The sequence below is a fragment of the Bos indicus genome, chromosome 12 (genome assembly GCF_029378745.1).
Source record: "Bos indicus isolate NIAB-ARS_2022 breed Sahiwal x Tharparkar chromosome 12, NIAB-ARS_B.indTharparkar_mat_pri_1.0, whole genome shotgun sequence".
Taxonomy (NCBI): Eukaryota; Metazoa; Chordata; class Mammalia; order Artiodactyla; family Bovidae; genus Bos; species Bos indicus.
This window is the reverse complement of record NC_091771.1, coordinates 80,519,384-80,539,368: the sequence shown is the minus strand read 5'-3', so window position 1 is coordinate 80,539,368 and position 19,985 is coordinate 80,519,384. Positions and strand designations below refer to the sequence as shown.

General features: G+C 40.8%; 1 protein-coding gene across 3 annotated transcripts in view; it reads left to right on the top strand.

The window, feature by feature from the left end:
* The window catches only part of NALCN (sodium leak channel, non-selective), a 314,747-nt gene that overhangs the window by 219,981 nt on the left and 74,781 nt on the right, over positions 1 to 19,985 (top strand). For all 3 annotated transcript variants that reach the window (XM_070800447.1, XM_070800448.1, XM_070800446.1), the window contains 2 exons: positions 1,735 to 1,871; positions 3,163 to 3,304. In XM_070800447.1, coding sequence (XP_070656548.1) covers positions 1,735 to 1,871; positions 3,163 to 3,304 — 279 coding nt within the window. The remainder of the gene's footprint in view (positions 1 to 1,734; positions 1,872 to 3,162; positions 3,305 to 19,985) is intronic.

Here is a 19,985-nt window from a genome sequence, read left to right as displayed (position 1 = left end):
TTACCACTACAAATATTTTTCTATGAGTTGTGCCAATAAACTTTTGGGAAGCATGTCTCTTGCTCATGCATCTCTTTTTATGTGGAGGCATTTTTCTGATTGCCTGCATCTCCTGGAAATGCTCACAGGGTTTGTTCTGCACCTTTGGGAGCTCATTCTTCATCATTGTTGTTGTCATAACTGTCAAATTACTGAGACCGTGCTGTGTTCAGTGTCCTGCTCGGGGAGGGAGAAGGCAGTGAACAATGGTGGCCTGTTCCCTAAATGATCCACCACCAAAGACAGAGAGTCAAAGATGACTCACAAAGCTATAGAAGATATACAAATGGGTAAGGGAAATATTCATATTATATAAAACCAAAATGCAAGAATAGTTCCTTTAGTGGTTATTCAATCAATAAGTCATGTCCAACTCTTTGCAGCCCCATGGACTGCAGCACACCAGGCTTCCCTGTCCTTTACTATCTCCCAGAGTTTGCTTATACTCATGTCCATTGAGTCAGTGATGCCATCCAGCCATCTCATCCTCTGCTGCCCGCTTCTCCTCTTGCCCTCAATCCTTCCCAGCATCAGGGTCTTCCCCAATGAGTTGGCCCTTTGCATCAGGTGCCCAAGGTATTGGAGCTTCAGCTTCAGCATCAGTCCTTCCAATGAATGTTCAGGGTTGATTTCCTTTAGGATGGACTGGTTTGACTTCTTGCTGTCCAAGGGACTCTTGAAGAAAAAAATGGCAAGTTTCCCAAACTAGGAATCAGGACATAGAATCTCCCTATGGGCTTACAAGCAGTTGGACAACTGAGCCATAAATGGCATTGAACTTGGGATGTTCCCTCATAACGCTCATGGTCTCTCTGGCCAGTTTGGTTTTCCGCAGATGGTAGGAAGGAAGAGCTGCCACCTCTGTTGACTTTATAAAGGCTTCCTTGGCCTCTCACATTCATCTTTCCACAAACCCAGAACAGACTGTCATTATAAAGTAAAAGCATATACCCCACAAGGGATAAGAAGTAGCTTTTGAAACTTATTTCTCTAACCTCACCAAGAAAGACTGCCTGATTTAAAGTACTTTTTGACCTCTCAGCTCAGCGTGTGTAATGTAAATCCTCATTTTCCGTGAAACCTAATCTGTAGAAATATAAAAACAAACTAATAGAAGTAGAAATAAGCAAATAATAAAACCATTTGCTTGCTAATCCCCAGATAGCTCATGGCATGTAACTGAATAATTCCCAAGCATCTTTATAACTGCATAGAAAACTCTGGCTTTTTGTACCAAATGTGTTGTTTCCAGTTTGAGTTTTTCTTTCGTTAATCTGCTAAACTAGAAATGATCAATTTCCTTGACATTTTCCCTCTTTCAAACATTACCCCTTGAGATTTTCATTTCTATTTGTTTTAATTCTTTTGGTTTCTAGTTCCAGCACACATATTTATGAAACATTTTGCTGTTTAAATATGTTAGTGATAATGCCAGTCAACAATAAAAAAAATCATATTTGGTACGGAAAGGGGATTATGTTTCAGGGTAAAATAAAAATTTTTCTTCTAATTTTATTTTTTCTGATTTAGTTTTGGTTCCGTTTTGGTTTTCTCAGTGCTCAGACTTTGAATACGTGGTGGGGCTTTACTGCCACCTGCTGTTTCTTCATGTAATAACTCATTGTTCCTTTGATTCAAATATTCTGATAGACTGTGACATATAGATTCCCCCGCTTCCTCTTATTTTTTCCTTAGTTAAAGCAAAGTGAAGCAAACGCAGACACCAAGGAAAAGCTCCCTTTGCGACTTCGCATCTTTGAAAAATTTCCGAACAGACCGCAAATGGTGAAGATCTCAAAGCTTCCTTCAGATTTTACAGTTCCTAAAATCAGGTATTAAAGTATTTCCTTACTTGTCTATCTCAAATACACTGTAAAGCATTCATCTTAAGTCTGATTCGTCCCTTTCAAACTCATGTGGGCGTGGCTTCCTTGTAAGTTTTTATCCATGCTACTACTCTGTCTTCCTTTCTTAAAAATCATTGATCCCTTTAAAAAATACACCCACAGTAGAGTCACCTGTGTTAGCCCGGGCAGGAAGACTGCCGACCGACCCCTGCTTCCGCCTGAGACCGCTTCTCGGGAATTTGATGTCCCAGGGAACTGGTGCAGGTGGTCCAACTTGCAAAGATGGTGTGTAGGCAGACACTGGCCTCTGACCCTCAACCATGTCAGGATAAAATTGCCTCTGAGACCCTTCTGAGTTCAACTAAATGGAGAAATGACCACCGGCCAGGTTTCTGGATGACTGTGACAGCATTTGTTTAGAATGCCATATCTGGGTACAATATACTTTGTCTCCCAGTTTTTTTAAAAGAGGAACCATGGCATTTTATACCCATACTAATATGATTTTATACCACCTTTGCCGTCAAGTTAAACACTTATACTGCAGATGCTTTAAAACGCTTATTTTTAATGTTTAAAGGAAAGTCTTCCAGTTCTAGCTCAAAAATTACAAATATAACTAGAATAATGTCAGATATGACATTTTTATGTAACTACTTTTAAAAACAACTATATGGGAAGGTTATAAAAGTATGAGACTGAAGGTCATGCCATAAATTTAAAATTCAAATCAAAATATATTTGCACTTCTGATTTAAAAAAAACAAAATTTAAAACCTGAAAATACAAAGTATATAAAAGAGTCATAAATTAGATTCAAGATTAGCAGTTATTTTGAAAAGATGTTATTTGAATTCTCCCCATGCTTTGGAGATCAGATGAAGTTTCATTTGAGTTATTTTGAGTCTTGAAGTGTAAAATTATCTCTCAAGGATTCTTACGATAAGTGAAAATTCAGAGAGATGAACTAAGATCTTATTACCACAATAAGGTTCAAAAGATACCATTAATTACTGAATATTGTTGCATAAAAGTAATTTTAGGGACATGACTTTTTAAAAACAGGAATGACTGAAGATGCAGGAATTTTTCTCTAAATTAAACACTTTGCAAATAATATTTTCAATTAAATCTAAACACCTCTTGGTCTTATTTTCTATGAACTTTTGTCACTGCTTTCACTTGGCTCAGGCAAATGCATCCTTGCAAAATGCCATCCCAGCCCTTGCTCCATGTCGTTAATAATGCTTGATGTGTGTGTGCTTCTTTTGCAAAGGGAAAGTTTCATGAAGCAGTTTATTGATCGCCAGCAACAGGACACCTGCTGCCTCTTACGAAGCCTTCCGTCCACATCTTCCTCATCCTGCGATCACTCCAAACGGTCTGCGATTGAGGACAACAAATACATTGACCAAAAAGTAAGAACCACTGTCTCAAACAACCAGATTTTTCCTTAAGCCTTTGTTAGAGGAAAGGGCTTCCCAGGTGCCTCAGTGGTAAAGAATCTGCCTGTCAATGCAGGAGATGTAAGGGACACCAGTTTGCTCCCTGAGTCGGGAAGGTACTCTGGAGGAAGAAATGGCAACCCACTCCAGTGTCCTTGCCTAGTAAATTCCATGTAGCCTGGCGGGCTACAGTCTAGGAGTTCGAAGAGAGTCAGAGGCGACTGAGCAAACGAGGGATGGGGGGTGTTAGAGAAAAGATCCATGGCACAGAACTGGGTCCTGAAATCCTAATGTCTCAGGAGAATAATGAAGAAAATAATTTTAGCTTTTGAAGAGATCATTAAACCTAACATTTGTAAATTTGGGAATTTAAAATTCTCATTTCTACAAGTCAGCTTTTGAGCCGTGACGTGTGACAGCTGGGTGACTTCCGGGAGGCTGACAGTCTCCCCAAACCTGCAGTTTTTCACGTGCAGAAGGAAGGGCTCTGAGCTCTCAAGTTCAGCCCAGGTTTAACGGTGGCCTATACATTGCTTTCTGCAAGAGACCATACTTATTCCAGTTATTATACCAAGGAGACTAACTAGAGCAAGCTTCTCTAAAATTAGTCCCAATAACCACCTTTATTGAGTTTACTAAGGCCTGTGGCAGGTATGATCTCTAGGCACATTATGTTATTCATGTTCTGATTTACCTATGTCTTTATCATTTGAGTTTCCCTGGTAGATCAGATGGTAAAGAGTCTGCCTGCAATGCAGGAGACCTGGGTTCGATCTCTAGGTCAGGAAGATCCCCTGGAGAAGGGAATGGCAACCCACTCCAGTATTCTTGCCTGGAGAATCCCATGGACAGAGAAGCCTGGTGGACTATGGTCCATGGAACTGCAAAGAGTTGGACACAACTGACTTTCACTTATCATTTCAAAAGTAGATAGGGAATTTTTTCCCAAATTCCACAGTTAGAAAATGAAAGATGGATCACAGAGTTTGTGAAAGAGATTACATATTAGAGTTTGTTTGCAAAAGCATCTAATTCAATTGCACGTATTTCTCTTTTGGAACTCCTAGCTTCTCTTTTAACCCTTTAAATTGTTGCCACCGTTTTTCTGCGGCTTATCATCAAATAGAGTAAGTCCTCTACATACGAACAAGTTCTGTCCCAAGAGTGCACTTGAAAGTCCGGTTCTTAAGCCAACAAAATTAGCCTTGGCACCGAACTAACACAGTCAGCTGTATTGTACTGTATTATAATAGCTTTATGACACTTTTCACACATGATACATAAGAAATACAAAAAAGTAAACACTTCTAACCTTACGGTACAGCACCTTGAAGAGGACAGTAGTGCAGTACAGCGGCTGGCTCACAGGGGCTGGCATCGAGGGGCAGGCAGGAAGAGCTCCTAACTGGAGGAGAGAGAAGGGTGGGAGGCGGTAGAGCTGGAGGGTTGTCAGGGATGGGAGACGGAGTGGGGTGGGATGCGAGCTGCAGTGACATTCATGCCCGATGCTGATGAAACGCACGCTGGAATCTTCGAACGTTCTCAACCTGAAGGTTCATTTATAGGGGACTTACGGTTTATACTTCTCTATTACTATGTGGCCATAAAATACCAATTCCTTCACGCTCCAAGATTCTCTGTTTCTCCCCATTCTCCGAAGGTTACACTTCAGAGGATGTTTATTATTCCTCTTCTCCTTTTCTCCCATCCTCTCCCAGAATGAAACAAACTTCTACCCTTTATCACTCCCCCAGTTCCCCCATTCTCTGCTGTAGTTTAGTGATTTTATTCTCAATGATGATGACGATGGGGCTTCCCTGGTGGCTCAGACAGTAAAGAATCTGCCTGCAGTGCAGGAGACCTGGCTTCAATCCCTGGGTCAGGAAGATCCCCTGGAGAAAGGAATGGCAACCCACTCTGGTGTTCTTGCCTGGAGAATCCCATGAACAGAGGAGCTTGGTGGGCTACAGTCCATGGGGTCACAAAGAGTCAGACACGCCTGAGCGACTCACACACACATGATGCTGATGTTCATTTATTCTGTAGTGTGTTTCTTCTCCAGGCTTCCCAGGTGGTACTAGTGGTAAAGAACCCGCCTGCAAATACAGGAGACGAAAAGAGATATAGGTTCAATCCCTGGGTTGGGAAGATCCCCTGGAGGAGGGCATGGCAACCCACTCCAGTATTCTTGCCTGGAGAATCCATGGACAGAGGAGCCTGGCAGGCTATGTACACGGGGTTGCAAAGAGTCGGACATGACTGAAGTGACTTTGCACGCACATACACAAAGACTTATACTCTTTTTAAAAAGTTCTTATTAAACTTGTCCTGTCTCTTTCCCCATAGTTATGTTTACTCAGTATTGTGTACATGGCATAGAAGCAGAAACATTTCTGTGTTGGTGGATAAGCCAGTCAAAGGATAATGGCCTGGTTTCAGCCGATCGGACTAAAATTGCACTTTACATACAAAAACACAGATTGCCTTATTTTCTAAATTTATTTCAGAAGTGGACTTTAAGCCAGAGAATGTGCTGTGAAGCCCCAGTCTGGGCTGTGGTTATGACCTGCCCTTTCCAGGAAGGATGCTGAAAGCTGGTATAATTAGATGCCAAACTTGACACATCCACAGCTTGCATATTTTTAATCCCTACTAATGATATCCGTTGGAAATATCAACACAAAATTGAACTCTTATTCTCTGAAAATGTATTTTCTGTCTGCGAGGAAACATGATGTCTCTCACGTTTCCTGAACAGACTATTTCGAAATAGGTGAGAAAAAATGAAAGATCAACGTGGGGGTAGGAGGGTGGGAGGAGAAGGGGCATCTGAAGGGAATTTGAAACATCTGTGAGTTCATCATCATCCCTGCCTGCCTGGTGATCTCCACCTTGGGTTCAGTCAGTTCCGTTCAGTCGCTCAGTCGTGCCCGACTCTTTGCGAGCCCATGAATCACAGCACGCCAGGCCTCCCTGTCCATCACAAACTCCCGGAGTTCACTCAGACTCACGTCCATCGAGTCAGTGATGCCATCCAGCCATCTCATCCTCTGTCGTCCCCTTCTCCTCCTGCCCCCAATCCCTCCCAGCATCAGAGTCTTTTCCAATGAGTCAACTCTTCGCATGAGATGGCCAAAGTACTGGAGTTTCAGCTTTAGCATCATTCCCTCCAAAGAAATCCCAGGGCTGATCTCCTTCAGAATGGATTGGTTCAAGAGTCTTCTCCAACACCACAGTTCAAAAGCATCAATTCTTCGGCTCTCAGCCTTCTTCACAGTCCAACTCTCGCATCCATACATGACCACAGGAAAAACCATAGCCTTGACTAGATGGACCTTTGTTGGCAATGTCTCTGCTTTTGAATATGCACCTTGGGTTAGGTCGAGGAATTTCAAATGCCATCTCTGATCTGTTTCATGTCCTTATGTGTTGTGGCTTCTTTTTATATTCTTGCTTAACTGTTACTTTTAACTATCTTACAAGTAAGAAAACAATTATAGCCTTATTCTGTAACCTGAGTCCTCTCATAATCCCCTAATATACAGTGAACTAGCAAAGAGCCTGATCCTCGGGGGATCCAAGTCCCTCAGCTCTAAAGGGACTGGAACCTTTGGGAGACTGCAGGCAGTCCCCATCTAGAAGTTCGGTTGATTCTCACAGTACATGGTCTTATACACGGAAAACCATCAGCGGTGCTTAAGTTGCCCTTCATCCCTCATTGGCCGTATGTAGATAAACTACAGTTGGAACAATATCGTTCATCTTTTCACAGCCTTCAACATCTGGAAAGGGGCACGTAGGGACCATAGTTCATCTGTTCATCTCAGCAGTAGCTGGCTATGCTGTTGTGACAGCAGAAAAAAAGACTTCCCTGGGTGGCCACCCATTCTCAAAGCTTTGACTTTCCTTAGGCTTCTAGGAAAGCAGACTTAATTCTTTGAAGATTCACTGTTTCCAGCTTACACTCCTGGTGCTCTTCATAAATACTTAGGATCTGTCATCCTCGAGGGCTTTGGGCCAGGGAAACCCAAGACAGAAAATCCCACTTAATGAATTGCAGTGATAACAAATTAAGGGAAGTATTTAGCAATCAAGGAGAAAGTAGTCTGGGATCTGTATTTTTAGGGTTTTTTGTTTGTCTTTTGGCTGTGCTTTGCAGCTTCTATGATCTTAGTTCCCCTGCCAGGGATCGAACCTGCGTGCCCTGCATTGGAAGCACAGACTCTTAATCACTGGAACACCAGGGAAGTCCTTGGTATCTGTTTTTTTAAATATGGCAAACCTTTTTCATTTTTCTTAAGAAACCTCTAAAAGCCACTTAAAAACAAAAATATACACACAGCAAAATTCCTGAACAGAGCGTTTCTCAGCAAGCGCTTGTAAATTTCTATTACATTCCAGCTGCCTTTGGAAACATCGGTCAGTGTCCAGTGGAGAGCAAGGCCCTTGGCTCTGTGTGAAGAAACTCTCCTGGGTTGTTTTCCCCAAAACAAGAAATCAGAAGAAAATGAGAGGCTGGCTTTCAGTGATTCTCATACGGTGAACCAAGGAACAGTAGAGTATTAATCAAACTTTTCTCCTAACAATTACCTGTCAGGAGAAACTTCTGACTCCCTCTGCACTAGAGCAGCTTCCTTTTTTCTTGCCAAAGAAGAACAGAGTCCCCAGGAACCTAGAAATCGCAAGTTAAGGGGAAGACCTGACAACAAAAGCCAGGAGGGGTGAGGGTGGGTGTGTGTTTGATTAGACAGTGCAAGAAAGCAAAAGCACATGTTAAGCAAGATTTTCTCAAGTAATTACCCTGGCTTTGAACAACTGTAAGAAATTCCCATGGCAACCTCACTTTGCAGAGACCATGTTTTTTAAAATAGCCCTGTTTGATTACCTTTATCACCTCATTTAAAAATACCTGTCCTTCTCCATAAGCAAAAAGCAAACAAAAATCTAACATCTTTAAATGTGTGATGGCTTTAAATGTTGTGTGGCTTAATCAAATCCTAAAGGAAAAAGACATCAGTGTGGTCCCACTTTTCCCTTGGGGTGAATGTCCTTCTGAACCCCATAGAAATGGGTTCCCAAGTGCCAATCCCCACATCTCTTACCCTTCCCTTTCCCCTACACCCCCATGGGAATCTTCAAGGGGTTCCCTTCCTTCCTAATTAAAGGATAAACCTGCAGATCTTGAAGGATTCTTTCTAGTTTGCAAGCAGTAGAAAATCAGGTAGCAGTTTTCTACTCATTTTTTCCCTCTGTATTATTGAAATTCTAAGGAAATCACCCCTGAATATTCATTGGCAGGACTGATGCTGAAGTTCCAATACTTAGGCCACCTGATGGGAATAGCTGATTAGTTGGGAAAGACCTTGATGCTGGGAAAAGATTGAAGGCAGGAGGAGAAGGGGACGACAGAGGATGAGATAATTAGATAGCATTACCAACTCAATGGACATAAATCTGAGCAAACTTCAGGAGATAGAGAAGGAGAGGGAAGCCTGGTGTGATGCAGTCCATGGGGTCATAAAGAGTTGGACACAACTTACTGACTGAACAACAACAAATTATTGAAATTAAACCCTCTATTTTCTAAGTAGAGTGTTTGTTAATAATAATAGCAATAAACTGAGACGTGAACTTGGCTTTCTGGGAGACCTGTTAGTAAGAGCAACCCACTCAGTGCTCAGAAGTGAGTCATCTCATCAAAGTCAAGGCCTCCACCATGGCTGGATCTGAGATACTGTCTTTGATGGACCTCTCTGATCCTTCTGACTTCAGCCTCGGCTGGGGCGCCTCTTCTGGGGTCAGAACCTCGTGTCTGGGGAACACGAGGGCACATCCCAGAGTCATATCAGCACGAGACAGACGGAGAGATGAGGGCTGTCCCCGTCACCTTGTGGTTCTGCACTTCCCAGAACAGTCACTGGAACCCGTGTGATAAAGAGTGAGGATTTATTTCTCCAACAGCAGATAACATCTGCTGTCTTCTGCTAAACACATAGAAACTTCCACAATAAGCCTTCATAATCAATAGCTAACACATGTACAAATGGGGAGGAAAGTGAAAAAAAGTAATTACTGTATTTCGTTTACCATTTTCATTTCTATAAGACTTCAAGATTCACTCAGTCTTTCAACAAGCATTTATGGAAAGCCTGTTACTCGTATGGCACTCCTATGGGCTATGGGAATTCAACAGTGAATCAGACGGGAACTGTGCCCTTGAACTATGCCCTTTAGAATCTTTTAGTCTGATGTGGAGAAACACGTATGAATGGATAAAGGTATGCTGCTGCTGCTGCTAAGTCGCCTCAGTCGTGTCCGACTCTGTGCGACCCCATATGGCAGCGCACCAGGCTGCTCTGTCCCTGGGATTCTCCAGGCAAGAATACTGGAGTGGGTTGCCATTTCCTTCTCCAACGCGTGCATGTATGCTAAGTCCAACTCTGTGCGACCCCATAGACGCAGGCTCCTCTGTCCACAGGGTTCTCTAGGCAAGAATACTGGAGTGGGTTGCCGTGTCCTTCTCCAGAATGAAGGTATATAATCCTTCCTACCAGAGAAGGAAGATTGAGCAATAGAAGAAGTAGGTGCTCCAGGCAGAAGGAAGTATTTGGAAAGATAATGGATAGCATATCTGCTGGTGAGAAGCAAAATAGAACAGTCATAAAGACCAGTAATACTGATTATGTGATGTAAGTGCCAACTCTTATCTAAAAAACAGAGATCGTTGTTATTCTTAAGGTTTGTTACAAGAATTAAATAATTATATGTTAAATGCTTAGCATCATACCTGGCATAGTATATGATGTGCCTATCACATTGGATAAGAAAGGCTACTTTAGGGAATTCCCTAGTGATCCATTGCTTAGAACTCAGTGCTTGCATTGCCAGGGCCCAGGTGCCATCCCTGGTTGGGGAACTAAGCTCTCACAAGCCGCACAGAGTGGCCTAAAAAGAAACAAGAGAAAAAAGTTACTGTAATTAAACCATGCCATGAAGTCAGATTCAGCAAGTGCACTTACAGTCATCAACCAAGAAACTTTACTTTTACTTAAATTAACCTTAAGAGGTAGCAATCTAGTTGAGCACAATATATTAGTTGCTGATTTATCTTTCTCATTGTCCATGAATCTGATTTTTTTAAAGTCTGATTTTTGATGATATTTCATTTGCTACCCGCATTGCCTACCCAGTGCCTTTGCCTCTCGAGAAGTAAATTAAGTTGTTCTAGAAAGGTTTACTGTTCACAAAGACTGGTTGATTGCCATCCTGCATTTTATAATTTTCTACATGATTATAGAGTGTTCAATGATTTGTTCCAGTAACTCCGCTCATACTCGGCCTGATCTATAATTTCCATGGTGAACGTTAACTCACTTTAAAAAAAGAGAGAATAGCCTGTTTTCATCTTTCTGGCTTTTACTCTGAAAGAATTTTCTAAAATAATAGCTTAGCAACTCTGTAGTGCCATTCAAACCTCTCTGGGAGAAGACTGGGACAGAGCATGATGCTACCACTAAGCAGGGGCCTTATCACAAGGATACAAAGTAGTATGGTCCCGGGGAGGGAAGAAGCGTGTTCATCAAAGCCAATATGAAAACCCTGCCAGTTTTCTCTGTAGCATATGAAGACTTTAGTAGATAATTGATTGCCCACGTATTCACAATAGTAATGGAAAGGAAACAAACAAGCAAAAAAAATGCACCAATTAAATGGAAACTTTTTTCCCCCATTTTTATTGATCTTTGCAGTACGTTTTTGAACTCAAATTAAAATGCAGTTGCATTTGTATGCATGCTATTTACTTGACAGTCATTTCTTAGGGACTTTTATATGCAGCGTGCTCAGTCCTGGATCAAAAACACATGTTCCTGCTTTCAGCTAACATGAGAGTAGGGATTCTCTATCATTGATTTTCTTTTTTTGCAGAATAATTGTGTGATCACGTTTGGTTTGGAATTACATGTAATTTGTTTGCATTCCTTGTTGTATTGTCGCTAAGTTGTGTCAGACTCTTTTGCAACCCCATGGACCGTAATCCACCTGTGTGTGCATTAGTCAGTCGATCGTGTCCAGCTCTTTGAGACCCCGTGGACTGTAGTCTACCACACTCCCTTGTCCATGGGATTTCTCTGGCAAGAATACTGGAGTGGGTTGCCATTTCCTTCTCAGGGGATCTTCCTGACCCATGATCAAACCCGCGTCTTCTGCTTTGGCAGGCAGATTCTTTACCACTCAGCCACCTTGGAAGCCCTTCATGCATATTTATTTGGGATCAAATGTAAATCAGCCTAAAAGGACTTCCCTGGTGGTGCAGTGACTAAGACTCTGCACTCCCAATGCAGGGGGCCCGGGTTTGATCCTGGGTCAGGGAGCTAGATCCCACATGCACCAACTAAAGGTCAATAAATAAATAAAAAGCTTTTTTAAAAAGTTAATCAATCTATATTATACATAATATAGAAAGACTTTGATCAAGTATTCTCAGTACAGGCTCCACAACAGGTTTGAGAGAGCTGACACTGAAACGAAACCTACCTTTGAAATCTACATTTTGCTATACTTTTAAAATATTCTTCCCTTTTGAGTATCGTTGTCCTTACAAATTTTATATTCCTTGAAGTCTCAATGTGTTATACTTGGTGCTCCTGCTGACATTCTTGTTCTTTGGCTCTGAAGTTCAAATACAGTTGAATTGTAATAGGATACCAAGGGCTGTTCCTTCTACTATCAGAGTGCCGTGGGTTTTAAATTCACAAACAGCTGTTTGGGTAAAAGCATCTGGCATTTTCTCCCAGAATCATAAATCCACTCATCTTTTTAAATCTCTACAGATTTTCAGTCTTTGTCTTTCTGTTTATATGAGTGTGTGCATCAGTTCAGTTCAGTCGCTCAGTCGTGTACGACTCTGCGACCCCATGAATCACAGCACGCCAGGCCTCCCTGTCCATCACCAACTCCCGGAGTTCATATATATATATATATATATATATATAAATATATATATAAAATAGCCATGAAATCATTTTGCTTTTACCTGTATAATCTAAATCTACCCAGCATATACTGTGTTTTATTACTAGTTAGCACTATATATTGTGCATGGAGGTGTGCGAAGTCACTTCGGTCGTGTTCAACTCTGTGAACCTATAGACTGTAGCCCACCAGGCTCCTCTGTCCATGGAATTCTCCAGGCAAGAATGCTGGAGTGGGTTGTCATTTCTTTCTCCAGGGGATCTTCCCAACCCAGGGATCAAACCCAAGTCCCCAGCATTGCCAGCTGAATTCTTCACCACTGAGCCACCAGGGAAGCCCAATTCTGTCCACATACATCTATGTGTATATTCTAACTTTCATGCCTGTTGTTTTCTTGAGATTCAGAATTTACATTATTGAAATAACTTAAAATCAGAAATCTTGACCCATCATCTAAAGCCTCCTTTTTACAACAGTCACATTTAAGACATTTTTCAAACCTTCCTGACTTGCTAGTACAATGATATTCACCTTTATATACATTGTAATAGGTCTCTTTTAACATTGCTACCACTGACACCAGTCACCTTTAATTTTATTTTTTCCTTTCTAAGCATAATGTCGATTCTACAAATAAGTTTATTTTATGGAAAGAAACATCTTGCCGTGCACAGGATCTGTCATATGCACTTTGGGATTAATTTTCAGTTCACAGGTGCATGAAAAATTCAAATACAGATAAATGAGATACCACCTTCAACCTGTATAATTTTAAGTAATTGCTTATTTCCAATTACTATATTTTATGTAGGAGACTTGTTCAATAAAGTGGTTCATTACAATAATTATACTACACTCTTCCCGCAGAATGACATTCATCAAGGCTTGCTCATTGGACCATGGTTTGGGGCTAATGGATGTGTTTTTATAAATGCTTTCCCACTTAATATCAATCTGTCAACATTTTCAAAGTGAGAAAAGAAAACTAAGGCCTCTCAAACTTTTTCCTGCTTAGCAACAGAAATGTATTGTTGACAACTCCAAAACAGAAAAGCTAGTTGAATGTTATAATATTTGTGGGTTTCTTTTTCAAATAAATATGAGTGGCTCCATTTTGAAGGTTACTACAGTGAAAGATTGTTCTTCAGATATAAGCAAGGAGCACCCCAGAGGAATCTAATATTCCCTGATAGGCCTGTGTTTACTTCCAGTCGATTAAATAAATTGAATTAATGTTCCAATTAGCTAAAAGTTGTGACGGATCCCTGATTTTAAGATTCAGTAAATGTGAAATATAAATCCGGTAAACCATCCTGACTCTAATGGGTTAGAAAGGTCATTGATCTCTTTTAATGCTTCATGGTTGTTATTCTGAAATATCAATTATGCTTACATAGAGCAAAGGAAGAATTTGGCTCGTTAAGATTTTGCATTAGGCGTTGGGACAAGTAAGAGCACGTTGTACGTGTAAACGAATTCTTTCAACTCAAGCAAACAATGTTTTATTACAGTAGAGTTTTCAAAATGCTTTTTAATTTTTCTTTTATTTAATACTGCTTTGTAAATACTTTTAAAATAATATGATATTTCGCATAGACATCATGATATAGTAAAAAACTGTCCAATCCAGAACTCTATTCATAATTCTGCAATCTATTATCTGAATAACCTTAGAGAACCTAATTTTTGTGAACCTCAGATCTCTCATCTGTTAAAAAATAAAAAGAGAGAGAGATAGAGAAAGAGAGATAATAATACCTACCTATGAGGATTAATTTGAAGATTAAGTTTAAAATATGTAATATAGTACCTCACCATATGATCAAAGAGCCAAAGAAATGAATAAGGATTTAATGGATTTGAAATATACAGTTTACCAGTTTCGTGTTATGACCATTTATACAATTCTTCATTCAGTGACTAAAGAATATGCATTCTGATTCAAGAACACATGAATGATTTACAGAACATGACCATTTACTACACTTTGAAGGAATTCTGAAGAGAAACCAAATCAGTATGTTAGGCATCATTTGGCCAACATATAATAAAGTTAGAAACTAAATAACGACTACAAAAAAAAAAAAAAACACCCACACATTAGAAACTTTAAAACCACTTCCAAATAACTGAGGGAGTATGGAGGAAACCACAATGGAAAAAAAAGCTTCTAGAACTGAAAAATAATGCATGTTGTATATATCAAACTTTGTGAGAAGTAACTAAAGGCATTTTTAGAGGAAAAATCATGGCCTTGAATAAAGTAAGTAAAGGAATAAGTGCTGACATTAACCTTCCAAGTATTTAACTCAAGTGTTTAGAAAAGAATCAACCAGCAACACAGTAAGGCAGCAGAGGAGAGATAATAAAGCTAAAAGCAGACACTAATTGAAAAGGAGAAAAAGAATCAATAAAAGTGTCAATAGAACTGTGTTCTTTAAAAAGACTAATAGAAGTGATAAATCTGCAAAATTCAACAAGGGAAAATTAAGGAGCCTTCCGGGAAAGTGACAGAGACATTGGCATAGTTTCTTAATCTCCTGTAATTCCCATAGGAAAATAAACAGAATGCCTATATAATGCACCAAAGTCTATAAACAATACTTACAACAAACCAAGGTAAGCCACGAACTCGAGGAAAAAGCAGGTTCACAAACTGAGAGCCACATGTTTGGAATGGTGCCTTAGTCTGTTTGAGCTGCTATAACAAAATACCACAGACTGGGGGGCTTAAACAGCAAACATTTATTTCTCACAGCTCTAGAGGCTGGGAACCAAGATCAAGGTGTCGGCAAAGTCAGCGTTTGCTCCTTTTCCTGAGTCACGGGTGTTTGCTTTCCTGCTGTGTCTTCGCCTAGTAGAAAAAGGAAGAACATCTTTTCCTGGTCTCATAAGGACACTCATCCCCTCTTAGGCACTTTATCTTCATGACCTAATCTAAACCTGATTGCCATCCAAAGGCTTCTCTTCTAATAGCGTCACACTGGGGTGAGGACTTCAGCGTAAGAATTTGGGAGACACAAACATTCAGTTAGTAACGCGAGATATTGGTGTCTGTAGGGAGGAAGCCAAGGTTAGTTACAGGGCATCAGATGCTTCTGGGAACAGGCAGATACCCTCTTCCTTCCACACTGAAGGAAAACATCCAGGAGTGGGCTCAAAAATAACAAGAGTGGTCAAGGAGAATGCAGCCTAAGAAAAAGTTGGTGCTGGCAGGAGGGAGTGGAAACAACCAGGAAATCCCAGAAATAAAGCTGCCTCGTTTGATCCCTATTTACATACAGAAGAGGAAGCCCTGAAATTAGGAGAGAAATACTGGAAATATAGGAAAACAAGTTTTGCCTGAAAATGAGCAACCAAAAATCATCAAAGTCAAGTTCCATAAAAAAGTTACAAGTAAAAGATTACAAGTTAAAAGTTACAAGTATAAGATTATGAGGAAGAGAAGTCTGTCCTGTGGACCACGAAAGCTGCCATAAGGACACTCACAATGAGCTCAAACTGTGCCATTGTAAATTAAGTGAAAAGATGTTACATATCGCATAAGGTTAGGAGAGAAACCTAAGTAAGAATTAGAAAACTTCTAGCACTGAGACATGTAAAATATCATGTATGAAACGAGATGCCAGTCCAGGTTCCATGCACGATACTGGATGCTTGGGGCTAGTGCACTGGGACGACCCAGAGGGATGGTATGGGGAGGGAGGAGGGAGGAGGGATCAGGATGGGGAACACATGTATACCTGTGGTGGATTCATTTTGATATTTGGCAAAACTAATACAATTATGTAAAGTTTAAAAATAAAATTAAAAAAAAAAGAAAAAGAAAAGTAATCATCTGTCCTATTTGTGATCATAAGCAGTTATCTTATCAGTTCAGTTCAGTTCAGTCGCTCAGTTGTGTCCAACTCTTTGTGACCCCATGAATCGCAGCATGCCAGGCCTCTCTGTCCATCACCAACTCCAGGAGTTTATTCAGACTTACGTCCATCAAGTTGGTAATGCCATCCAGCCATCTTATCCTCTATGAACTCTGTCAGAAGTCAAAACGAAAAGTTTACAAGGACAAGTAGCTTTTTGCTTTTTCATCAGTTTTTAACTCAACCCTGAATGTGTGTAAAAAAGTAGAGGCTTACATAAATCTAGCCTTGGTAAATTCAAAAAAATTGACATCATTCCAAGGATCTTTTCTTATCACAATGAGGTAAAAAAAAAAAACCAAAAACTTCATACGTAAGGTGCTAGGACTCAGGAAAGAACTGTAAATAAAAGCAATGAATGCTAAATTAGAAGGAACATAACCTGATTGCATACATCAGTTGATGCTTTAAGAGAAAAAGAAAGTTAAGGAGTGGCAGTTGTAAGAAATCAGGAAAAAATGAAGAGATTGAAATGATTTAAAAGAAAATGGCAGACTAAAGAAAGTAAAACATGTCCTACCTCTGTATCTTAGGAGTCCCAAAAGAGGAAAGCCAAAGCACCAGAATAAAAGAAGTACTCACATTTTCTGAAATACACAAAGATTTGAAAGTATGTGTTGAAAGCATACATCATTTATCCAAAAACATCAATCATGAATGACCAGAAATAAGACCTATTCCAGAAAAATTACAGGATCTTAAATTAAAAAAAAAAATCTAGCTCCAAAAAACAAGTGATTATTTGTTTATGAAAAAGAAAAGAACATTTAGATTCCCATCAGCCTTTTCAGTAACAATGCTTTGTGTCAGAAGAAAATAGAGTGACATATAGGATGGTCAGAGAGGGTGTATGTGATCTAGGTTTTTTAATAACTAAGAAAACTGACTTTCAAGATGTAAGAATGTAAGTAACGTATGATGTAGGTAATACTGTGCCCATGAGCCTTTCCTGAAAGACCCTCTAAAAAACATAACTGCAGACAAGCATTATTCCAAAAACACTCGGCTGGTTTTCATTTCAGGTGCCTGTCAGTATCTCCTGCAGCCAGAAGAGGGCACTGCACAGCAGCGTGGCTCTGAGTTCCCGATGCTTAGGGCCTGTCCTTGGCTGAAAGAACTGTGCAAGGCTTTACTAAAGAAATCAAATAACTAGATCATCCCTATATAGGCCTTCTTTATTTGCAGAAAGAAACAACAGTTTATAAATACATATCAAGGCTAACAGATATAGATACCTACACAGATCTATGTAATTCTCTACATCTGTATCTATAGAAGATCTAGGTATCTTTCTTCTGTCAAGAATCTCCCAAAGTTGAATTGAATTTATTCTATTACAGTATTTATACTTCCAGTTTATTCTGATGTTAGTTATAAAATCAGTTCTCAGCGACTCCTTGGTATGAATTACAAATGTATTCTGACACTTTTATGTATAGAATAGATAAGTAATAAGGACCTACTGTACAGCACAGTGCCCTGTGGTGACCTAAATGGGAAAGAAATCCAAGGAGGAAGGGATATATGTATACGTATAGCTGATTTACTTTGCCGTACAGCAGAAACTAACACAACATTGTAAAGCAACTGTACTCCAATTAAAAAAAAAAATTCTGTTTTGTTCAGTTCAAGTGTAGGACAGGGAGATCTGGAGGCTCTTTAGAAATCATTTAGAAACCTTTGGGCTTCCCTGGTGACTCAGAATCTGAGTAAAGAATCTGCCTGCAATGCAGAGACCAAGGTTCGACCCCTGGGTTGGGAAGATCCCCTGGAGAAGGAAGTGGCAACCCACTCCAGTATGCTTGCCTGGAGAATCCCATGGACGAGGAGCCTGGCGGGCTACAGTCTATGGGGTCACAAAGTGGGACACGACTGAGTGACTAGCACTCTCACTTTTCTTTAGAAATTACAGGCAGTGCAGAAATAATTTTATAAACAATAGAACAGGTACTGTCCCCAGTTTCTGCGAAGGTGTCTCCCAACATGAAGAGCACTGTGTTAAGTGTCAGCTGCCCTGATACAGGGCCTGTAGCTGGGTGATTGCGTTCAGGCCATCATCTTACACTAAGGGAAAGACACAGCCACGGCCTGGGCCCTTTCATGACTGTGTGAACACCTTTCACTGAGTCTGCTGTCTTCAAAGGGACTCCACTCAATGTTCCTAAGGAGATGTGCTGTTAAATCAATGCCCAAAGTCACTTGTCAGTCGAGGGGATAAAATGTAAGAAAGCTTTATGATTTGATCACGGCAAGCGGGCTTTTGTGTGTTACCCTGAAAATGTAACTTTTCAACAAAATGACTTCCATTCTTGTTTCCTTGTCTATACGTTAATTTATTCTCCCAAGAGTTCTAGTGAATAATGAAACCAGCTCCATTTTTCATTATTGAGAACAGATGAGTATACTGGCTCTCCTTACATGAGAGAAATTGCCGGTGTGTTCATGACGGGCCTTCATGACGGCCTTCATGACGGGCCTGCCGTGATGTAGGAAAGTCCTGTTGCTTATGGTGACGTCCTGCAGGTTGTCACTTGTGCTGGGATGACCAGCTCTTCCCAGCTCTGGCCATGTGGCCGTGTGGGTTGACATGACCGCATCTGTTTCTGGGTTTGTCCGCAGCCTGGGGCCCTGTGACTTTGCACCTCAAGTTACTCATCTTCTGTTCAGCAGACCCTGGGTGGTCTGTCTTTCTCTGAATACAGAGTTGTTCAGTCTCCTGCTTGATCGTCTTCCCTCAACTTTGTTTGGAACACATGGTGCCTTATAGTATTTCCTCCACTCGCCTTGCTGGAAGGACCACCTGACTCAGCACTTAAGCGGATAGTTTGCACCAAATTAATCTGCCCTGTGCACACATTTCCAACTTGAGTCCTTTACCCACTGCCTCCTTTGCCTGTAGAAATCTCAACCAGCCTCCAGGCCTAGTACGACTTCTACTTCTTCAGTCGAGTCTTTGCTAACTATTTCAGACACGCCTGGCTCTCCCCCACCCAGAACCTTACCACCCCTTCTCATCTTTCCTACGTCCTTCCTGCATATCACCTAACACTTTAGTAACTACTGTGTCCTGCTTTTTTCTGATAATCTCATGTGTCACAGCCTTCTCTTCAGTTACTCCCCTACATACAAACCTTCAAGTTGCAAACTTTCAAAGATGTGAACGTGTGTTCCCATACCCAGTCACGCACGTTAGCTCACGGGTCTGGTGGACATTGTCGGCGTGTGCATCCTTTACAAGTGACTGCGCTTTTCTGTGCCTTGCTGTCAAGACTATGTAGAGCACAGTGGTGCAGCATCTTATTTCTTGCCTGTTCACTCGATGCCAGTCCCGTATGCCAGCTGGTGCACCGCACTACTGTGCTTTTCAAGGTGTGTGTGTGTGTGCACGCTCAGTAGCGTCACTCGTGTCTGACTCTTTGAGACCCCGTGAACTATAGCCCACCAGGCTCCTCTGTCCATGGGATTGTGCAAGCAAGAAGACTGGAGTGGGTTGCCATGCCCTCCTCCAGGGGATCTTCCCAACCCAGGGATCAAACCTGGATCTCTTGCATTGCAGGCAGATTCTTAAGCACTGAGCTATTGGGGAAGCCCCACATTTCATGGTACTATACTGTAAAGATTAAAAGTGTTCTCTTTATTTTTTGTGCTTGTTTGTTTTTTATGTAGTATTTGTGTGAAATGTATTATAAACCTATTACAGTACGGTACAATACAGCCGATTGTGTTAGAGGGGGGCCTCAGCTAACTTTGTTGATTGTTGT